Below are 16380 nucleotides of genomic sequence, written 5' to 3' on the forward strand. Positions count from 1 at the left end.
GATCTCGCCGTCGCCCCCAAATCCTTTTATCCTCAATTTTTAATAAAACCCAATTTCAAATTGGGGAACCCTAACACCACGTAAGCACGCAAACAATTGCGTCTTGACACCTCACCAAAGACAACTGCCACATCATCAGTCCACTAACTCCGTTTCCTTCTATTTAACGGAAGGGACTCATTAGACTCAAATAATTATAACTAAGGATCCATTGCACTTATATTTCTAAAAAGGGATTAACTTGAGATTTCCGAACCAAAGTGGGGACAAAATTGGGTATTAAACCATAAAATAACATGTTAGCACTGTTTTCTGCCAAATCATCACATCTTTAACGCCGTTTGTTTATATTTAACAGAAGGAACTAATTTGACTCAAAATTTTAAAAGTGAGAATCTATTTCAAACACTTTTAAAACGAAGGACTAAATTGAGATTTGTCAACGAAACTAGAGACAAAATTGGTTATTAAACCTAGATATAATTAGAACCTTTATAGCAAATTTTCTTCTTTATTACAAATATGTCACTGTGTCCACCTTCTATATTTGTTATAATTATATTTAGTATAAAATGTTTTACAATATAGATTACAACCCTACTTTTTATAACAGATAAATTACAAACCATATAAAAAATATTTTTAACATTAGTGAATACATCTATTAAAAATTTAACATGATGTAAACTCAATTTTCAAAATAATATATATATATATATATATATATATATATATATATATATATATATATATATATATATATATATATATATATATATATATATATATATATATGCTAATAGCACCTATCACAAACTATATTATAGTAAAACACAAACCTCGTTACATATACTTTATAAAACGTCATGTAAGAAATCCTATTAATTTCTCATCACCTAATGTTTTCATTTACTTGATCTCCGTTATTAATGAAATTTGTATATGTCATTCATGTAATGATTTTATAACCTAATACATATATTATAGTCGAACTAAATTATACTACCACCCAAGTAATTACCGTTCATATAATAAATCCCGATTTCAATTCATTCAATAAATAAAAACTAAATATTTTCCTAAAAACAAGAAAATTGTTGGAGAAGATGTTTTATGTCGTTCATAAAATACACGAACAAAATATTTTATAATTTAGTTTAGAATAAAACACAATATTTTATAACAGTTTGGAGATACAAAAAATTATATTTAATCTATTAAAAACCGAGAAAAATAAATATATCTAATTAAAATCACTATAAAGATGACTATTTATTATAAAATTAAAGGGTATAATAAATATCATTTAATAATACCTCACAAATGGCTAATACAATTTCACTTTAACTATCCAAAGTATTAAATAAAATTTATATCTTCATTAAATGATGTAGTTATTAATACCATCAATATCTCCTAAATTTCTTATTAAATTATGGAAGCGTTACAATATTGATAATTTACGAATGTATTAATCCACCACTTAATATTTACAGAAATGAAACCCATACTTAAAATTTACATGATTAAAATTGATACTTAAGAATATTTTACTTACAATATTTTCAGTATTTAAACTGAATTTAATTTTTTTCCATGTCATATTGTATTTAAGGAATTGTGTTTTTATATACCATAAATAAATGTGGTAAATTAGTTAACAAGTTCGGCGGCTTTACTTTAATGTTTTGAATGAGGTTACACGTGAAAGTTAAAAGAAAAAGGATGAAAGTGAGTAAATTAGTAAGCAAGGAATTCACTAGAATTTTGTTAATTCTTCTTATCATTTTATTCTCTATAAATCTATTTTATTTTTCTTATTAACAATTTTGGAGGATCAAAATAATATACTCAACATTTATATATTTAATTATTTCAAATATAAGGTTTGACATTACAATCAAAACACTTTATGTCATACTTTTCTTCAAATTTTTTAACATTACTTTCACCGTATAAGATTTTCATAAGTCCATAATGTTTCTTTTTCAAGTCGTACAGAGGTATATAACAAAGGTAATTCGACGTTCAAGTCAGTAATATAATTTTTTTAGCATAGTAAAATTTTAAATTCGCAATAAATGTATCATTTACATTCTTACTTCTTACTTGAGACTCATATTTATAGTTTCTAGATGAACTTATAATTAGCATAGGCTTAATCATGGCTTAATAGTCGATAAATGCACTTTACTTATAAATTTGATTATTAGAGATGTTTAAGCATTCAGATGATCGATCGGTCAGTCTCTTGATCAACCGATTGCTAAAGTAGCAAAGTTAATGTACGTTTTGACGTCTTTCAACTGTAACACATCGTTTGACTGTTTGGGTAAGCGTTGACCAAATGGTCATACGGTGCAATCATCATAACTAATAAAAAAAAATGTTAATTAATGTTATTTATCTTCATTTTTCTACGTAAATCTTAAATCAATCTTTATTTTATGCGTCTCAATTCAGTTTCTATTTTGAAAGAATTGATTCAATAAGAACTTTTTATGTTATTTTAATTCAATCCTAATTTTTTTTTAAATTAAACAAAATTCTCTTAATTTTAACGAAATTTAATTTTTATATAAATCTTTTACAAATATTTTTATTAAATATTATATTTTTAAAATACTTTTAACAATATTAATTTTATTTACATTTATATTTTGCATTGAATTTTATTTAAAATTATTTTAAAGTATTTAATAGAAAACAATTCATAATTAATTTTAACTAACAAATATGCTAAATTTGTTTATATATTGCATTTCATAAACTAAAAAAAAGTTATGAATTTTTTCAATTTGTTTAAATAATTGTATATATTAAAAATGTGTAAAATTCAATAATTTTTATACAAATATTTAAGTTGGTTTAAAAAAAATTACAAATTCAAATATAAAGTTTGAAAATAATTTTAAAAAATTAAAAAAAAAATTAAAATTTGAAAACAATTTTAGATTAAGTTCAATAAAAAATATAAATGTAAATAAACTTAATCTTATCAAAATTATTAAATAAAAATATTTGTGTAACTTTTATACAAAAATTAAATTTAATTTCAATTTGGAGAATGACACAATTACTTCATTTTAAAAAAATTGAAACCAGAAAAAAATAAAAATACAAAAATTAAATTAAGACTAAGACAATGACACCTAGCATGACGGTAGCACATGACACTACCACTACTGCACCACACTATCACTATCACATGACATAATAGCTTGACACATGACATTTTTTTTAATTAAAATAATTAAAAAAAATAAAAAATTAAAAAAAAATCATGAAGTGATATGTGTCATCTGTTCAACATTGTTACTACAATACTAACATAAATGATCTTATTGCATCAAATTTTCCAAAATATGGACAAAATTGAGACGTAGAAAAAAAAAACAACCGATTTTTTATTTTCCTACAAAAATGAGAATGAGTTATATGATTTAACCTACAACAAAATTACATAGTTTATTATTAAAATCTCTTTGGATATTTCTTAGAAAAACAACAGTTTTTGAAGTTGTATTTGTACGGATTCCATTTTAAATAAGTTATTTTAATTTATTTTCGTTGACTTATTGGATATTATCACATTTGAAGACGTTTTTCTGAATCATGTATCAGAAAAATTAATATGAAACTACTTACTTTTTATTCTTTGAATTTTAAGAAGAGGCTTCTCCAATTGAACAATAAGATCAATGCTATAATGTTTCAAACTATATGAAAAAAATTGAATTTGTGTTGTTTTCATCTTCACATATATCTTTATTACTTTTTAAAAAATAATTTTTTTTTATTCTTCGTCGATATACTTATTTAAACAAAGTTTAAAATTTAAAAAATAAACTAGTAGAATTAAAAATGGTTAATAAAAAAAGACATAGTAGTTACATTTTTTTCTTATGTTCATAAAAAAATTTATAATACAAAAAATACTTTATCAAGTAATATTTCATTCTCGAATAAGACAAGAAAGAGATTTTTTTAAGAATGAAATAAACATATGAGAAATGAAAACTAAATAATAAGTTTGTATTTAATTTTTTTTCATCAAAAACAAAAAGAAAGCATATAAGAAAATGGGAGACCACCACAAAAATAAGCAACTCATAAGACAAGGAGAAAAATAATAAAAATAATATCTTAATAATTTTATTCTTTATTATATTTAATTATTTGTTTTATTAAAGCTTTATAAAAGAAATAAAAGTCTATCTAATTTAACTCTCATAAATGAATAGGTTAATTATTAAACACCATGGCTTTATAGTTGTGTGAATGTAAAAATACCTCTTTTAACATACTATTTCGTTTCTAAACATGATATTGTTAATGTGATTCCAACTGACCCACACTACTGGCATCTGCAGACACCTCCAAACATTGTTTTATTTTCTATCTCATCGACTGCCACTGATATTATCCTATAGTCTTTTCTCTTCTACTTCAAATTTCACTTCCAGTTTCTTATCTCATCGACTACCTCTTATTCATTCAAGGATTGAATTTTGAGTGCCTTTAGGAATTTAATATTTTAATAAAGCATATTATAATTTACATTAATTATTTGCCATATCCTTAAATTCTTTGGTTGTGACCTAGTTACATCGTATGACTTTAAATGTAATGGTATCGTGTTTGACTTCTTAGATAACATAATTCCACTTTAGTGTGAGTTTTAATTGCTTAAACACTAGTGCAGCGAGGGGCTTTTACCGCGGTTGATTTTCACTATACGTCGCGGTTCATGAACCGCGGCATATTCAACCGCGATAGTAAGTCAGACACTTTATGCCGCGGTTCTAACCGCGGTATATAGGCTGAGGAATATGCCGCGGTTGTCTAGGGAACCGCTGCCTAAATTCATTTTTTTTAAAAAAAAAATTAAAAAAAAAATTAAAAAATGCACTATATGCCGCGGTTCAACCGCGGCATATAGGCCGACGAGTATGCCGCGGTTAGTGTCAAAACCGCGGCCATATGTCTCGTTTTTAAAAAAAAAAAAGAAGCACTATATGCCGCGGTTGTGGTTAGAACCGCGGCATATTCCCCTTATATGCCGCGGTTGTGGTTAGAACCGCGGCATATTCCCCTGCAGTTTTTTAAAATAGCAGGTCTGTTTTTGTGATATCCACTACCACAAAAACAGACCTGCATATAAAAACATTTACAGAAATTCAATTTCAACATAAAATAAAGTAGAGAGTCTAAGAAAATTCTATCTAATCAAATGCATTGTTTAAATCTAAATCTAAGAGCTATTGTATAATCTAACTATATACTTCGCAGCAGCGTTCCTAATGAATAGTAGTAACTTCTCAGGAACTGGTGTAGTAGTCTTGAATCTCTGCAAAAGACAATTCATTTTAATTAGTGTATATGAATTCAACATTTGTTAAAAAATCAAAATTTGTTAAAGTTAAATATTACCGTTTCCCAGCTTCTTGTGATGTGAGAACGAACAATATGGGTCATCCAATACATTACATAGTATCCACACTCATATGACCCATTTTGTCTGTTACACTACAATATATCATCACAGTTGATAATAGTTAGTGAATAACATTTGTTATAAAACAATTATAACAAAGTATGACTTTAGCATATGTCAAACCTTGAGAGAAATCCAAGCAATCTTTCTACTCTTAACAATTGATCTCCCGTCCATCATCATACTTGCTGGAATAGAACTGTATATAAAAAAATGTTTTAGCATTCAGTTATATAACAAAGAAAGTCCAAACATTGAGGTTCTTACCAATCAATTGCTTGTCTGAGTTGTGTGGGAGGAGGCCTGTGCAATGAGCAGAACCACAAAGCATAGTTGTCTTGCACAGACATAACAAGAAGTTGCCAATGGCGCCTGAAATTCATAATAACGTAACTATTAAATATTAAAATCACATATGGAACATTATTATGTTAACAAAGTTCACTTACCCGGATATATAAGGCAAAAAGTATATTTTCTTGCCCCTTCGAAAACTGCTTATCATTCTCGTGTTGATATGATCAAAATCATTTGATTCATGAATGTCTTGGGGATCAATGAATCCATAATCATCAGAACGCCCCAACTTATTAGTGACCCCAGACATATACCTGAAATCAAAAATTAACTTTGATATAAGGATACTTGATATATAAATCAATTTTATATATAAATAATTGGTCATAGACTTACATCGTCCATAGTTGAATAATTGAAATATTCAACTCTTGTGTTCCCGACGCAAGCTCACGGACATCTTGGCTATTAAGGTATATACCCCCTGTAACTTCTGAAATTCTCTGACCCAGTCAGCACCTGCAATAAATTGGCAGGGTATATGCCGCGGTTGTGTAGAGAACCGCGGCATATACTCTGTTATTAAATTTTTTATTCATACGTGGCGTCAAAGGCAATGGTTGACTGGGGTATATGCCGCGGTTCCCAGTAGAACCGCGGCATATAGGTTCGTTTTATTTACAACACTGCCACCGCGCACCATTATGCTGCGGTTTTCGTTGAACCGCGGCATAATGTGCGCTGTAAAAACCCGATTTTTTACTAGTGAAATAAGTTAGGCTACCAATTTCAAGTAGTAAATTTTTGTGTCAATGGTATTATGGATAAAAAGAGTTAATGTATGATTTTTAGTTTGAATAAATATGTTTTTCTTCTTTAATTTTCACAAAAAAATTAAAATCATCTCTTCTTTGAAATTATAAACCAAATAATTCATCAACTTTAGAAATAGATTTATTTTTTGAAATGAAACGACATTAAAATTTTGTTGAGTTATCTAGCGATGTTTCACCATGGAGTATGATGTTTGAATAAGTTCTTATTCACGTGTCCCTTGATTTTTTTTAAGTGAATTAAATTAAGAAAAATTGAAAATAGGGCACCAGTCAATGTAACATCCTATTTTAATAGCATAAGACCACTAAAATAAGAAATATAAAGATAACAACTTATTAAAGAAAAACTACAAATTTCTAAAGAAGGAAATTCTATATCTAGAGAACAAAAACCTATTTATGTTGTTGTTTCACCCTCATCTACACGCTGAAACAACTAGAAAGATTTTCCCTCTCGTTGTTCACACCATTTAAGGTGATCATTACAAAAGAGAAAACACACACAGACAAACAAAGATAAAAACAATGATAAACTAATATTAAAAGGAAACTAAGATATATTAATATTTTATCATACACTACATTTTACACATAATAAAACAACCATCCTAATCATTTCATACACCTAAACTTGACCATTCAGATATAATATAAATGTCGAACTATAGTGGTTCATGCACTCGTAGTGGTAATACTGCTGGCCCATCACAAGCTACCACACAAGGTTAGTCTGTGAACAAAAGTCTTTGACCAAGGTAAAGCTCTTTGACTAAGACCTCCTACTCGCACCACATGCCTCACCCCTCTCTACTTGAGAATGGATGACAATTAGAGTGCTAGGATAAACCACCAGTACTTAACTCCATATACATTCATACAAATAACACATTGATAACCATCATTAAGAATTCTCCTTAGAACTCTTATAAACCTCATATCCATTTAACCACATGTTCCAAACCATATCATTGAGTATCATGTAACACATCACAACATATAAATCTAAGCACAGATGAGAAATGAAAAACAAAACAACCAAACAACCTTAACCCGTTTGCCCAACAAACAACCTTTGCTCGCCTTGCGAGCAAAAAAACAAGTCTCCCAAGCCCAGCAAGATGGCTCGCTTAGCCTTTACCACCCTCTTCCAAAAATCCCAAATACTCCCTTAGTGAGCTCCTCCACTCGCCTAATGAAGTCCAAAACAGCAAGCTCCCTAAGTTGAGCGAGCTGGCTCGCCTAGCCCTTGGAACCCACCGCAAAAACTTTCCTAAACTCTCCCAACGAGCCCATTTTTCTAACCCAACCCCACTGTATAGTTTTGAAGCATAAAAATTATAGAATTAGCCTAAACCACTCATGATCTCTTCTAACCACTTTTATCAACTTCTAACACTTCCATTTTGTATTTTAAGCGGCAAATGACCTATCTAAACATATATGATTCAACCAAAAACCAAAACTAAACTCATTTTGTAATGAAATTCTAACTTAAATAAACTACAACTCCACGTATAGATCATAACTCCAATCTACCATTTTTAACCCATAACTTAGGCATTTAGGGGTTTCACCAAGTCTTAAATGACCCAATAATAAACCCCAAACACTCCATTTAACCTCAGTCCATTGACTTGAAAACTCACCGTTCAAAACCTCTAAAATAGACCAAAAACGACTTGAACTCAATCACTTTGCAGATTTACCAACTCAACATCAGATTTTTTGCCAACTAAAAGTCTAAACAAGTTTATCAAACCTTCATTTTTATCCAAAATGACCTATAACTCTACTAGCTTCTTCATTTTCAAAATTTTAACCAGAATTAACACCAATACAAGCATTCTAACAAATTCACAAGAGTTCCACAAGCCAACACAAAATTTATACAAAGCGCCAAACTACATACAATTAATTATTGTCCTTCAAACACAATTTTCAACCAAATAATCATCTTAATTTACAATTTACAAATCATATCACAATATCAATCATCAATCATATTTCATAAATTCTAAGTTAAAAACAAACGCCAGTTTCCTTTACCTTTAATTTCGATTGTTTAACAGAAGACATCCAGAGTTTGAGTTAAGAAGCAGTTCCTCTTATTTTACGTGTAAGTTGAAGCATAATCATTAAAAGGGAGGGCAGTTATATGTTACCTCGACGATGTTTTACCGCCTATTCACTTATTGGAAATAAATGATTACGCTGAGTCTGCAGATGCTTCCAAAAGCATTATATGCTACACTCACGTTTTTCTTTATAGTCTCAGCGTCATCTATAAATCAGAAGTTTGTGTTGCTGCTGTTACTTCTTCAATTCTGTAACTCAACATAACAGGGGCTTCAATAATGGCGCAAGAGCGTCGATTCGTCTCTCTCTGCGACCCTGCTCTCATCCTCCATCTCTCACTATCAATGCTTGGTTCCGCTTACACTGAAAGTGACGATGATGCTATCCAAGAAGATGATGATGATTTTGTCTTCGACATAGATCCTACCGTGTTAGTGGATACTCGTAAACTTATAATTGATGAACCGATCGCAGAAGGGTTGCATTCAATTGTCTACAAAGGATGGTGGGTATTCCAATTGCAAAATCTAAGATATATATATCAGTTTGTGCTTCTGTCTCTGTTTTTTGTTGTGTTTGCACCTTGTTTGGTTGACTTTCTTGATCTACATATTTTCTCTACCATGTGATTCAAGCGTCATGTGTTTCATAAATTTTTTCCTTCAAAAATGCTTTTCATTTATTGATCTGAGACACCTGTTTTTTTAGCTTTAATGCTACTGATTTTGACTTCCTACCTGAATCTCTCTGGGGCTAAGTCAGTGTTTTTATTTATGCTGTAAATAATGGAAAATTAGAAATATACATTTCATTATTTCAAGGCATTTGTATGTAAACATGTCAATATATAATTGTTTTAATTTTTCTCTAATATTTTTAGAAATCTTTTTATATACCTTTTCAATGATGATAAGTATATTTTGTCATAAATCAAACTAGTTATTAAATTAATATAAATCTTAATTTAAAATTCATCAATTTCGAAATGAATAAATTGGGGTTTAACTAATAATGAGTATGCATAACACATAATACATATTTTTAAGAGTTGTTCTATTTTGTGGTGAAATGTTATTAGCAATTAAACAGTTGCCTTAATAGCTCTTGCTGCACAGCATTATTTTTCATTCCTAGAAATATCATTACCTTTTTTTCTATTTTATAACAAAATATTGTTGAAAAATAAATGAATTTAATATTTTACAAATATAAATCATATTAAAAACTTGCCATGTACGGAAGTAGAAAACAATAATAGAGCAGGGAAGTGGGTAATATCTAGCAAAGTCAATTTGGTCTATTGCGAAGTAAGCATGCAAGTTAGAGACTTCACTTAAAAAAATCACTTTATTATTTCAAAAAATATATAAACTACAAGTCTTATGAATCTCATCCTTGATAACTTCTTATAATTACCTTACACAATTGCATATGCCAAAACATTAATTTAAAACTTTATATTTAAATTTTTAATTATTTTAATATTTGTTAAAAAATAAAATAGATTTAACTTGTATTTTCAGATGAATAAACTATTTAAATCACTATCTCGTAATGAGTTAAACAAAATTAATTTTTTTTAGTTTACAAAGAAGTGAATCGTTTGTGTTTTAATTCGTTTTGTTTTTTAAATAATCCATATGGTAAGGTAACTCGGATGAATTGGATTGTTCCCTTTGAAGATTATAGTTAATAGAAAGATGTTGAAAGAAAATTAGAATTAAAAGAATAATATATATCTTTGTAAAAAGAGGTTGCAATTATAATTAATGACAGTTACATTTACTGTTGTATAAAGAAATTTAATGCTCATTATACTAGACACAAATAATTAATGTTTTTAAGTAAAATGTATTTAATGCTAAAATAATATAATTGCTTTTGAAAATTGTTCCTTTTAATTATTCATTAAAATTATTCAATTATTTAGTTTAAGTCAATAGAATCCTGGGTGAGTCATACTTTCTTTTCCATTTTTGTAAAATATTTTTTAAACAGGTTCTTTATTATTAACATTCCAAATTCTGGCAATATATTTTATTAACATATTCCAAATAGTTAAACATTCCAAATGCTATACCTCCCACATGATAGTATTTTGTGATATTATTTAAAACATATTTTTTATTATTATATAAAATTAAATAAAAGAAACTATGAATTTAGTAATTTTTAGTTTTTATTTAATGAGTTTTGTAATTTTCAATATATTTAAAAATGTTAAAATAGCTTAGAAAAGATTGTTTTCATAGCACTCACCCCTCTCAAAACCAGTTCAATAAGAAAGAGTGAAGGAAAAATTGCTTCCTTCATGTGCGATGACTTGAAATTGAAGGGTGTACGCATCTGCAGAAGCATGACTAAACACCATGGCTACTGAAGATGTCAATAAGTTTCATCATCACTTGATGAAGGTGCGTGAAAGAGCAATGGATAATTATCGGTAACCATGCTTACCAAGTAAGACAGAACCATCAATGAAAACCATATGATATATATATATATATATATATATATATATATATATATATATATATATATATATATATTAACCCATTTTAACTGGTTTAATTGGTTTTTACTTTCTTTTATGGTTTGGTTTTGCTAAGTTTATCACTTTTGCTCCAACTCCTTAAACTAAAATTAAATATAAGAAAAATATATTGCAATTTTATTTAACATTGTAGCCTGCAGAATTCATAAATTTTCCTTCAACTGAGATTTTCCTTCCTTCATAACCCTATTGCCCAGGAAGTCCTTCTGAATTTTCGTAACTATTTTCCCCATATGCTTATAGACATTCTAAATAGTATATATAGAGGGATGATGGAGATTACATATTTTATAAAGGAAATCCTACTGGCAAAGGATATATGCTTTTCTTTTTATATATATTTTCAAGATCACATCTTTTCAAAATTCTTTCATTCTATGATTTGTTCCCACCAAATATTTGCAAGGTACTTTTTTGTGATACCACAATTCAAAATGACTGAGTATCTTTTAACCGACCTATACTAAACACCAGTGCTTCTTAGGTTACTTTCATGGGAATTAAGCTTAAAACCAGATGCAATTCAAGACATCTAAACACATTCTTTATAAATACTATGTTTTGTATTTCCGTTGTGCATACAATATAATATCATTTATAAACTGCAATGTACTATGTTTTTTATTGTCTCTATTAATAACGCACTCTATCAGCACAAAGTCAATTATAAATATATAATTTGTTTTACTTTTTCATCATCAATATTTTTATTAGGTGGTAAATTCTAATGCAGATTAGAATTCAGCAAGTTAGCACTAAATTTACATCTAATGTGTAGTGAGAATGAGATGAGATGGATACTTTCTATGATAATTGATTGTTACTTGGATTAAATCGTTTAAGCACATGTGATAGCACACTCATTAGAAGTTATAAAATTTACTTGATTGTTTATAATGTATTGATTGGCTTCATTTAAACTTCAATTAATCTATTCCTCAAAATCAAGAAAACTATGCAATGTTATATCCTTATATATATATATATATATATATATATATATATATATATATATATATATATATATATATATTCAATGAGTGACGAGAAAATCCCTTTTATGGATAATCTTTCTTTCTTTATATATATATATATATATATATATATATATATATATATATATATATATATATATATATAATATTCAAAAGACAATATTCCTATAGCATAGTATTTTTTTTAATGTATGACATTTAGGATAGAATGAACTTTGGAAGAGTTATAGGAAAAGATATAGAGTTCTTAAGTTGTATTAAAAACAAGTTGTAGTAAGAACGGTTGAAGGATAAAGGCGAAGTCAAATTAATAACTCTCAAACATGTATGCACAAAAATCCTAAGTGTGACAAAGGAGGGTAAAAGGAAGCTTTTAGAAAGCTGTGTTTATTATGTTTGTTGCACATAGTCTTTATGCCATTGATTTTTGTGTTTGTTTAATACTGCAGAAACAAGTAACCCTTGTATTCTTTCTATTATGTTGCAATAAAGTGACAAGTTGCAGAATTTTAAGTATTTTGGCCTTCTATATTCTTTTCCAATATTATTTTGTAGCTAAATCATTGTGACAATTCATATACCTAAAATTATTTAGGCCAGCAAAATATTAAGGCAAATTGTTATCTTGTTAACCAAATTGATTAGTTGTAATTAACGTGAAATCATATTTATTTTTTCAAAATACCCTGTATTTTTAATTAGACTTTGTTGTTTGCTTGTGGTTTAGGTATGAACTGAATCCTGTATCTATAAAGGTTATGCTTCCAATGCAAACATCAAATGTTCCTTCTTCTTGTAAAGCAAAATTTCAGCGGGAGGTTAACTTGATATCCAAAATTAAACATAAAAATATAATAAAGGTACTTAATTTCTTTTCTTACTTAAGTGCTTCATGATTTGTCTTCTTCTCTGCACTCTTTGTCCTAATTATTCTTCTAATGGTTATAAAACAAATTTAATTACCAAAGAATTGGGTAGTTGTTGGGAAATACATAATAGATAGAACACGTGATGTGGTTGCTTTTGTCTATTATGAAGAAATTCGTTGTTTTTAAAAGTGTTTTACATCAACCATGATTAGAAGAATTTTAATCCAATTTGAATTATGTATTACTAATTAAACTTAAAGACCACTTAGGAGTTACGAGAAATGATAAAAACACTTGTTAGAGGAGATTTACTCACTAGTGTTCACACGCTCATTTCAATTTGCTTTCTTCTCTTACACATTCATTTAGAATTATTATCTTAACATGCTCTTTATATAGGAATAAATTCAGATTCCATCTTAAATGAAAAATATGGATACTGATGGTCTTACATTTTTCACAAATATTCATTAATTATAATAGTGGATTCTCCATAAATTAAGAAACATGTACCTTTAAACTTTCCACTTAATTTTATTTATTTAAATATTTTTCAACATTTTTCTGTCAATTTAAGTTTTCATGTAAACCACATGAGAGAATTTTACCTATTTTTCAATTTTACTCTCACCACTGTGTGGATCCAATAAAATCTTAATTCATCAGTCACTGCATATATAAAAGACATCATATTTTACTCAAAATCTGTAATAGATTTATAGTTTTTCTTTTATATATAGTTCATTCACTATTTTTATTCTATATGAGAGTTCTAACTATACATTTAAATTCCTCACACATATATATTGTTCCACTGTACTGCAGACCTTCATAACAATTTGCTTCTTAAGATTTACTGTGGTTAGTCTTAAAGGATGTTAGAATGATCGAACTCTAAAGACTTTTTTGGTTAACTGGATGATTGATTAGTGAGAAGTAATTAAGCTAAGTATTACGTAATTTAAACTCATTTTGCAGTTTATTGGCGCTTCTGTGGAGCCAAAAATGATGATAATTACGGAACTTTTGGAAGGTTGTTCGCTACATAAATACCTAGAGAGCATTTATCCAAATGCTCTTAGTTTAGAGCAATCCATAAGTTTTGCTTTGGATATTTCTCAAGCCATGGAGTATCTGCATGCAAATGGCATAATTCACCGCGATCTAAAACCTGGTAATTATTTGGTTATAATGATAAGTATCTATACAATTTGCTATTTGAATGACTTTTTACGTTTTGTTGTATATTTTGTCTTCTCTAAAATTTAGTATGTCTTTTAAATTAACTCTTTTTGTTAACTTATGGAATGTCTAATGTAGATACAGACCAATTAAAGGGATCCAATAAATATAAGTATTTTTATTTCTTTACCTTTACAATAACTAGTTCATTCACAGTAGTCAAGGAAACTCATTAACACTGATTGATTTTCATATACATATTTTTTCTGAGCACAAGAGGTGCAGTCCTTTCAGTTACAAGTTATCCATGACTTATTTAGGTAATTTGGTTCTTCCCAAAGACAAAATGCAAATATTACTTACAAACTTTGAGACAGCTAGAGAGGAGATATCTGGTGAGATGACTTCTGAGGCTGGTACATATCGATACATGGCTCCTGAGGTACATGCTATGCTAGATTTGTCTCTGCATATAAGTATCTACCATCACTATATCTATATATGTTTATGTATCCATTTACTAGAATTTTCTTCGTGTGTTTTGATGTATAATCCTTACATTATCTGCATCAGTTATTCAGCAAGGATCCACTTTCTAAAGGAGCCAAGAAATTCTATGACCATAAAGTAGACGTCCATAGCTTTGCTATGGTTCTATGGGCAATAGTTAAAAACCAGATTCCATTTAAAGGAAGGAGTGACTTGCTGGCAGCATATGCTACTGCAAAAGTAAGTCATACCAGTTACTCTTAGTTCTAATTTTAGTAATAAGAGTGTCATTTTTCTTCCTAAATTAGTCCTTTCTTTCCCTTTTTAATATATTTTGCTTTAGAATAATGTTTGTTTTCATGATCTTGTGTTACCAAATTAGTCCTTCAACAATTAATGTAATTTATTTGCTCTTTAAATCAAAACTATATATTATCCTTCTAAGGATTGGTTGTGGTATGTTTATGTTGTTATTGGTGGTTGCAGAAGATGAGGCCTAGTTTGGAGGGTTTTCCAGAAGTTCTACTTCCATTGCTGCAGTCTTGTTGGGCAGAAGACCCAAAGCTACGACCTGAATTCTCAGAGATCTCGCAAATCCTTGAAAAACTTCTCCATAACTATCACTCAACAGGTATATCAGCTAAGGAAAAAGCATGTCCAACTACAAGTGTGCAGGAACTTTTCCCCAATTATGTTGAAGACAACTCAGAACATGAACATGAGACTCAGAATCTGAATACCAGTGTCTGCTTGGAGGGACAATCTGAGGTCATAACACAAAACTCTAGTCCAGTCTTAGCCCAAACCAAGCACAAAAGGACTCTTAAGAAGTGCAAGGGTTTATGGTTATGCTTTCGAAAATGCTTTCACATTGGTTAAAAAAAAAACTACATTAAGCAAGATCATAGGTGAGTCATTTTTATATATAGTTGCATACATTTGGGGAAAGGCTTCCCAACTTTGCATACTCTACTTGCTGGTATGTGTAATTAAACCAAGTATTCCCTTGTGTGATGTTTAGTTTTGTCAGAATTGTCTCGATCGGCTTTAAAAAGAGGATTTTCACAATTACATATATTAAATTTGAATTGATTAATTTTAGATTATTTTATTTTTAAAACATTTTGTTTAAATATAACAATTCAAATTTATTAATTTTTAATTTTTTTTGTTTAGATAAAGTGTTTAAATTACTAATAAGTTCAAAATTTTATTTAAATATAAAATATTTATTAAAAATTCAAAAACTATCATTATTATTTTTTATTGATGTAATTTTTCGGTCAAAGGTTATTGATAGTTTTTCATTTCATATTTGTAAAACTTTTTCTTATTTCACTTCAACTTCATTTATTTATGCTGATATAGATTAAGTTTACTTTTAGTGTTGACAGTTAGAAATTTTTTGTCGACCTTTTGTTATCAATATCGATTAACAAAATTCTCAAATAGAATTTGTAAAAAAAAGACAATCCTAATAAATGTTGGCTCAGTTTTTTTTTTTTTTCAGTTAAGAATGTATAAGAAATCCTAGCAAATTATTTACCAAAAAAATAGCATATTTGCTAATGATGAAAGATCATTG

At 28.3% G+C, this 16380-nt stretch overlaps 2 protein-coding genes across 2 annotated transcripts; one reads left to right on the top strand and one right to left on the bottom strand.

Annotated features, from left to right (window-relative positions):
• Nucleotides 1-5159: 5159 nt before the first annotated feature.
• LOC128194912 (uncharacterized) lies at nt 5160-6263 on the bottom strand. Its single transcript, XM_052871395.1, has 6 exons — nt 6191-6263; nt 5947-6108; nt 5765-5869; nt 5621-5696; nt 5434-5529; nt 5160-5350 (listed from the first exon to the last, which is right to left on the bottom strand). Coding segments are annotated over exons 1-6 (537 nt in total). The 5' UTR covers nt 6193-6263; the 3' UTR covers nt 5160-5254.
• Nucleotides 6264-8942: 2679 nt separating this feature from the next.
• On the top strand, nt 8943-15835 carry LOC108340739 (serine/threonine/tyrosine-protein kinase HT1). Its single transcript, XM_017578291.2, has 6 exons — nt 8943-9211; nt 12983-13115; nt 14103-14298; nt 14627-14748; nt 14880-15035; nt 15282-15835. The coding sequence occupies exons 1-6, from the start codon at nt 8985-8987 to the stop codon at nt 15672-15674; spliced, it is 1227 nt and encodes a 408-aa protein (XP_017433780.2). The 5' UTR covers nt 8943-8984; the 3' UTR covers nt 15675-15835.
• The last annotated feature ends 545 nt before the right edge of the window (nt 15836-16380 follow it).

The sequence above is a fragment of the Vigna angularis genome, chromosome 1 (assembly GCF_016808095.1).
Source record: "Vigna angularis cultivar LongXiaoDou No.4 chromosome 1, ASM1680809v1, whole genome shotgun sequence".
NCBI classification, from domain to species: Eukaryota; Viridiplantae; Streptophyta; class Magnoliopsida; order Fabales; family Fabaceae; genus Vigna; species Vigna angularis.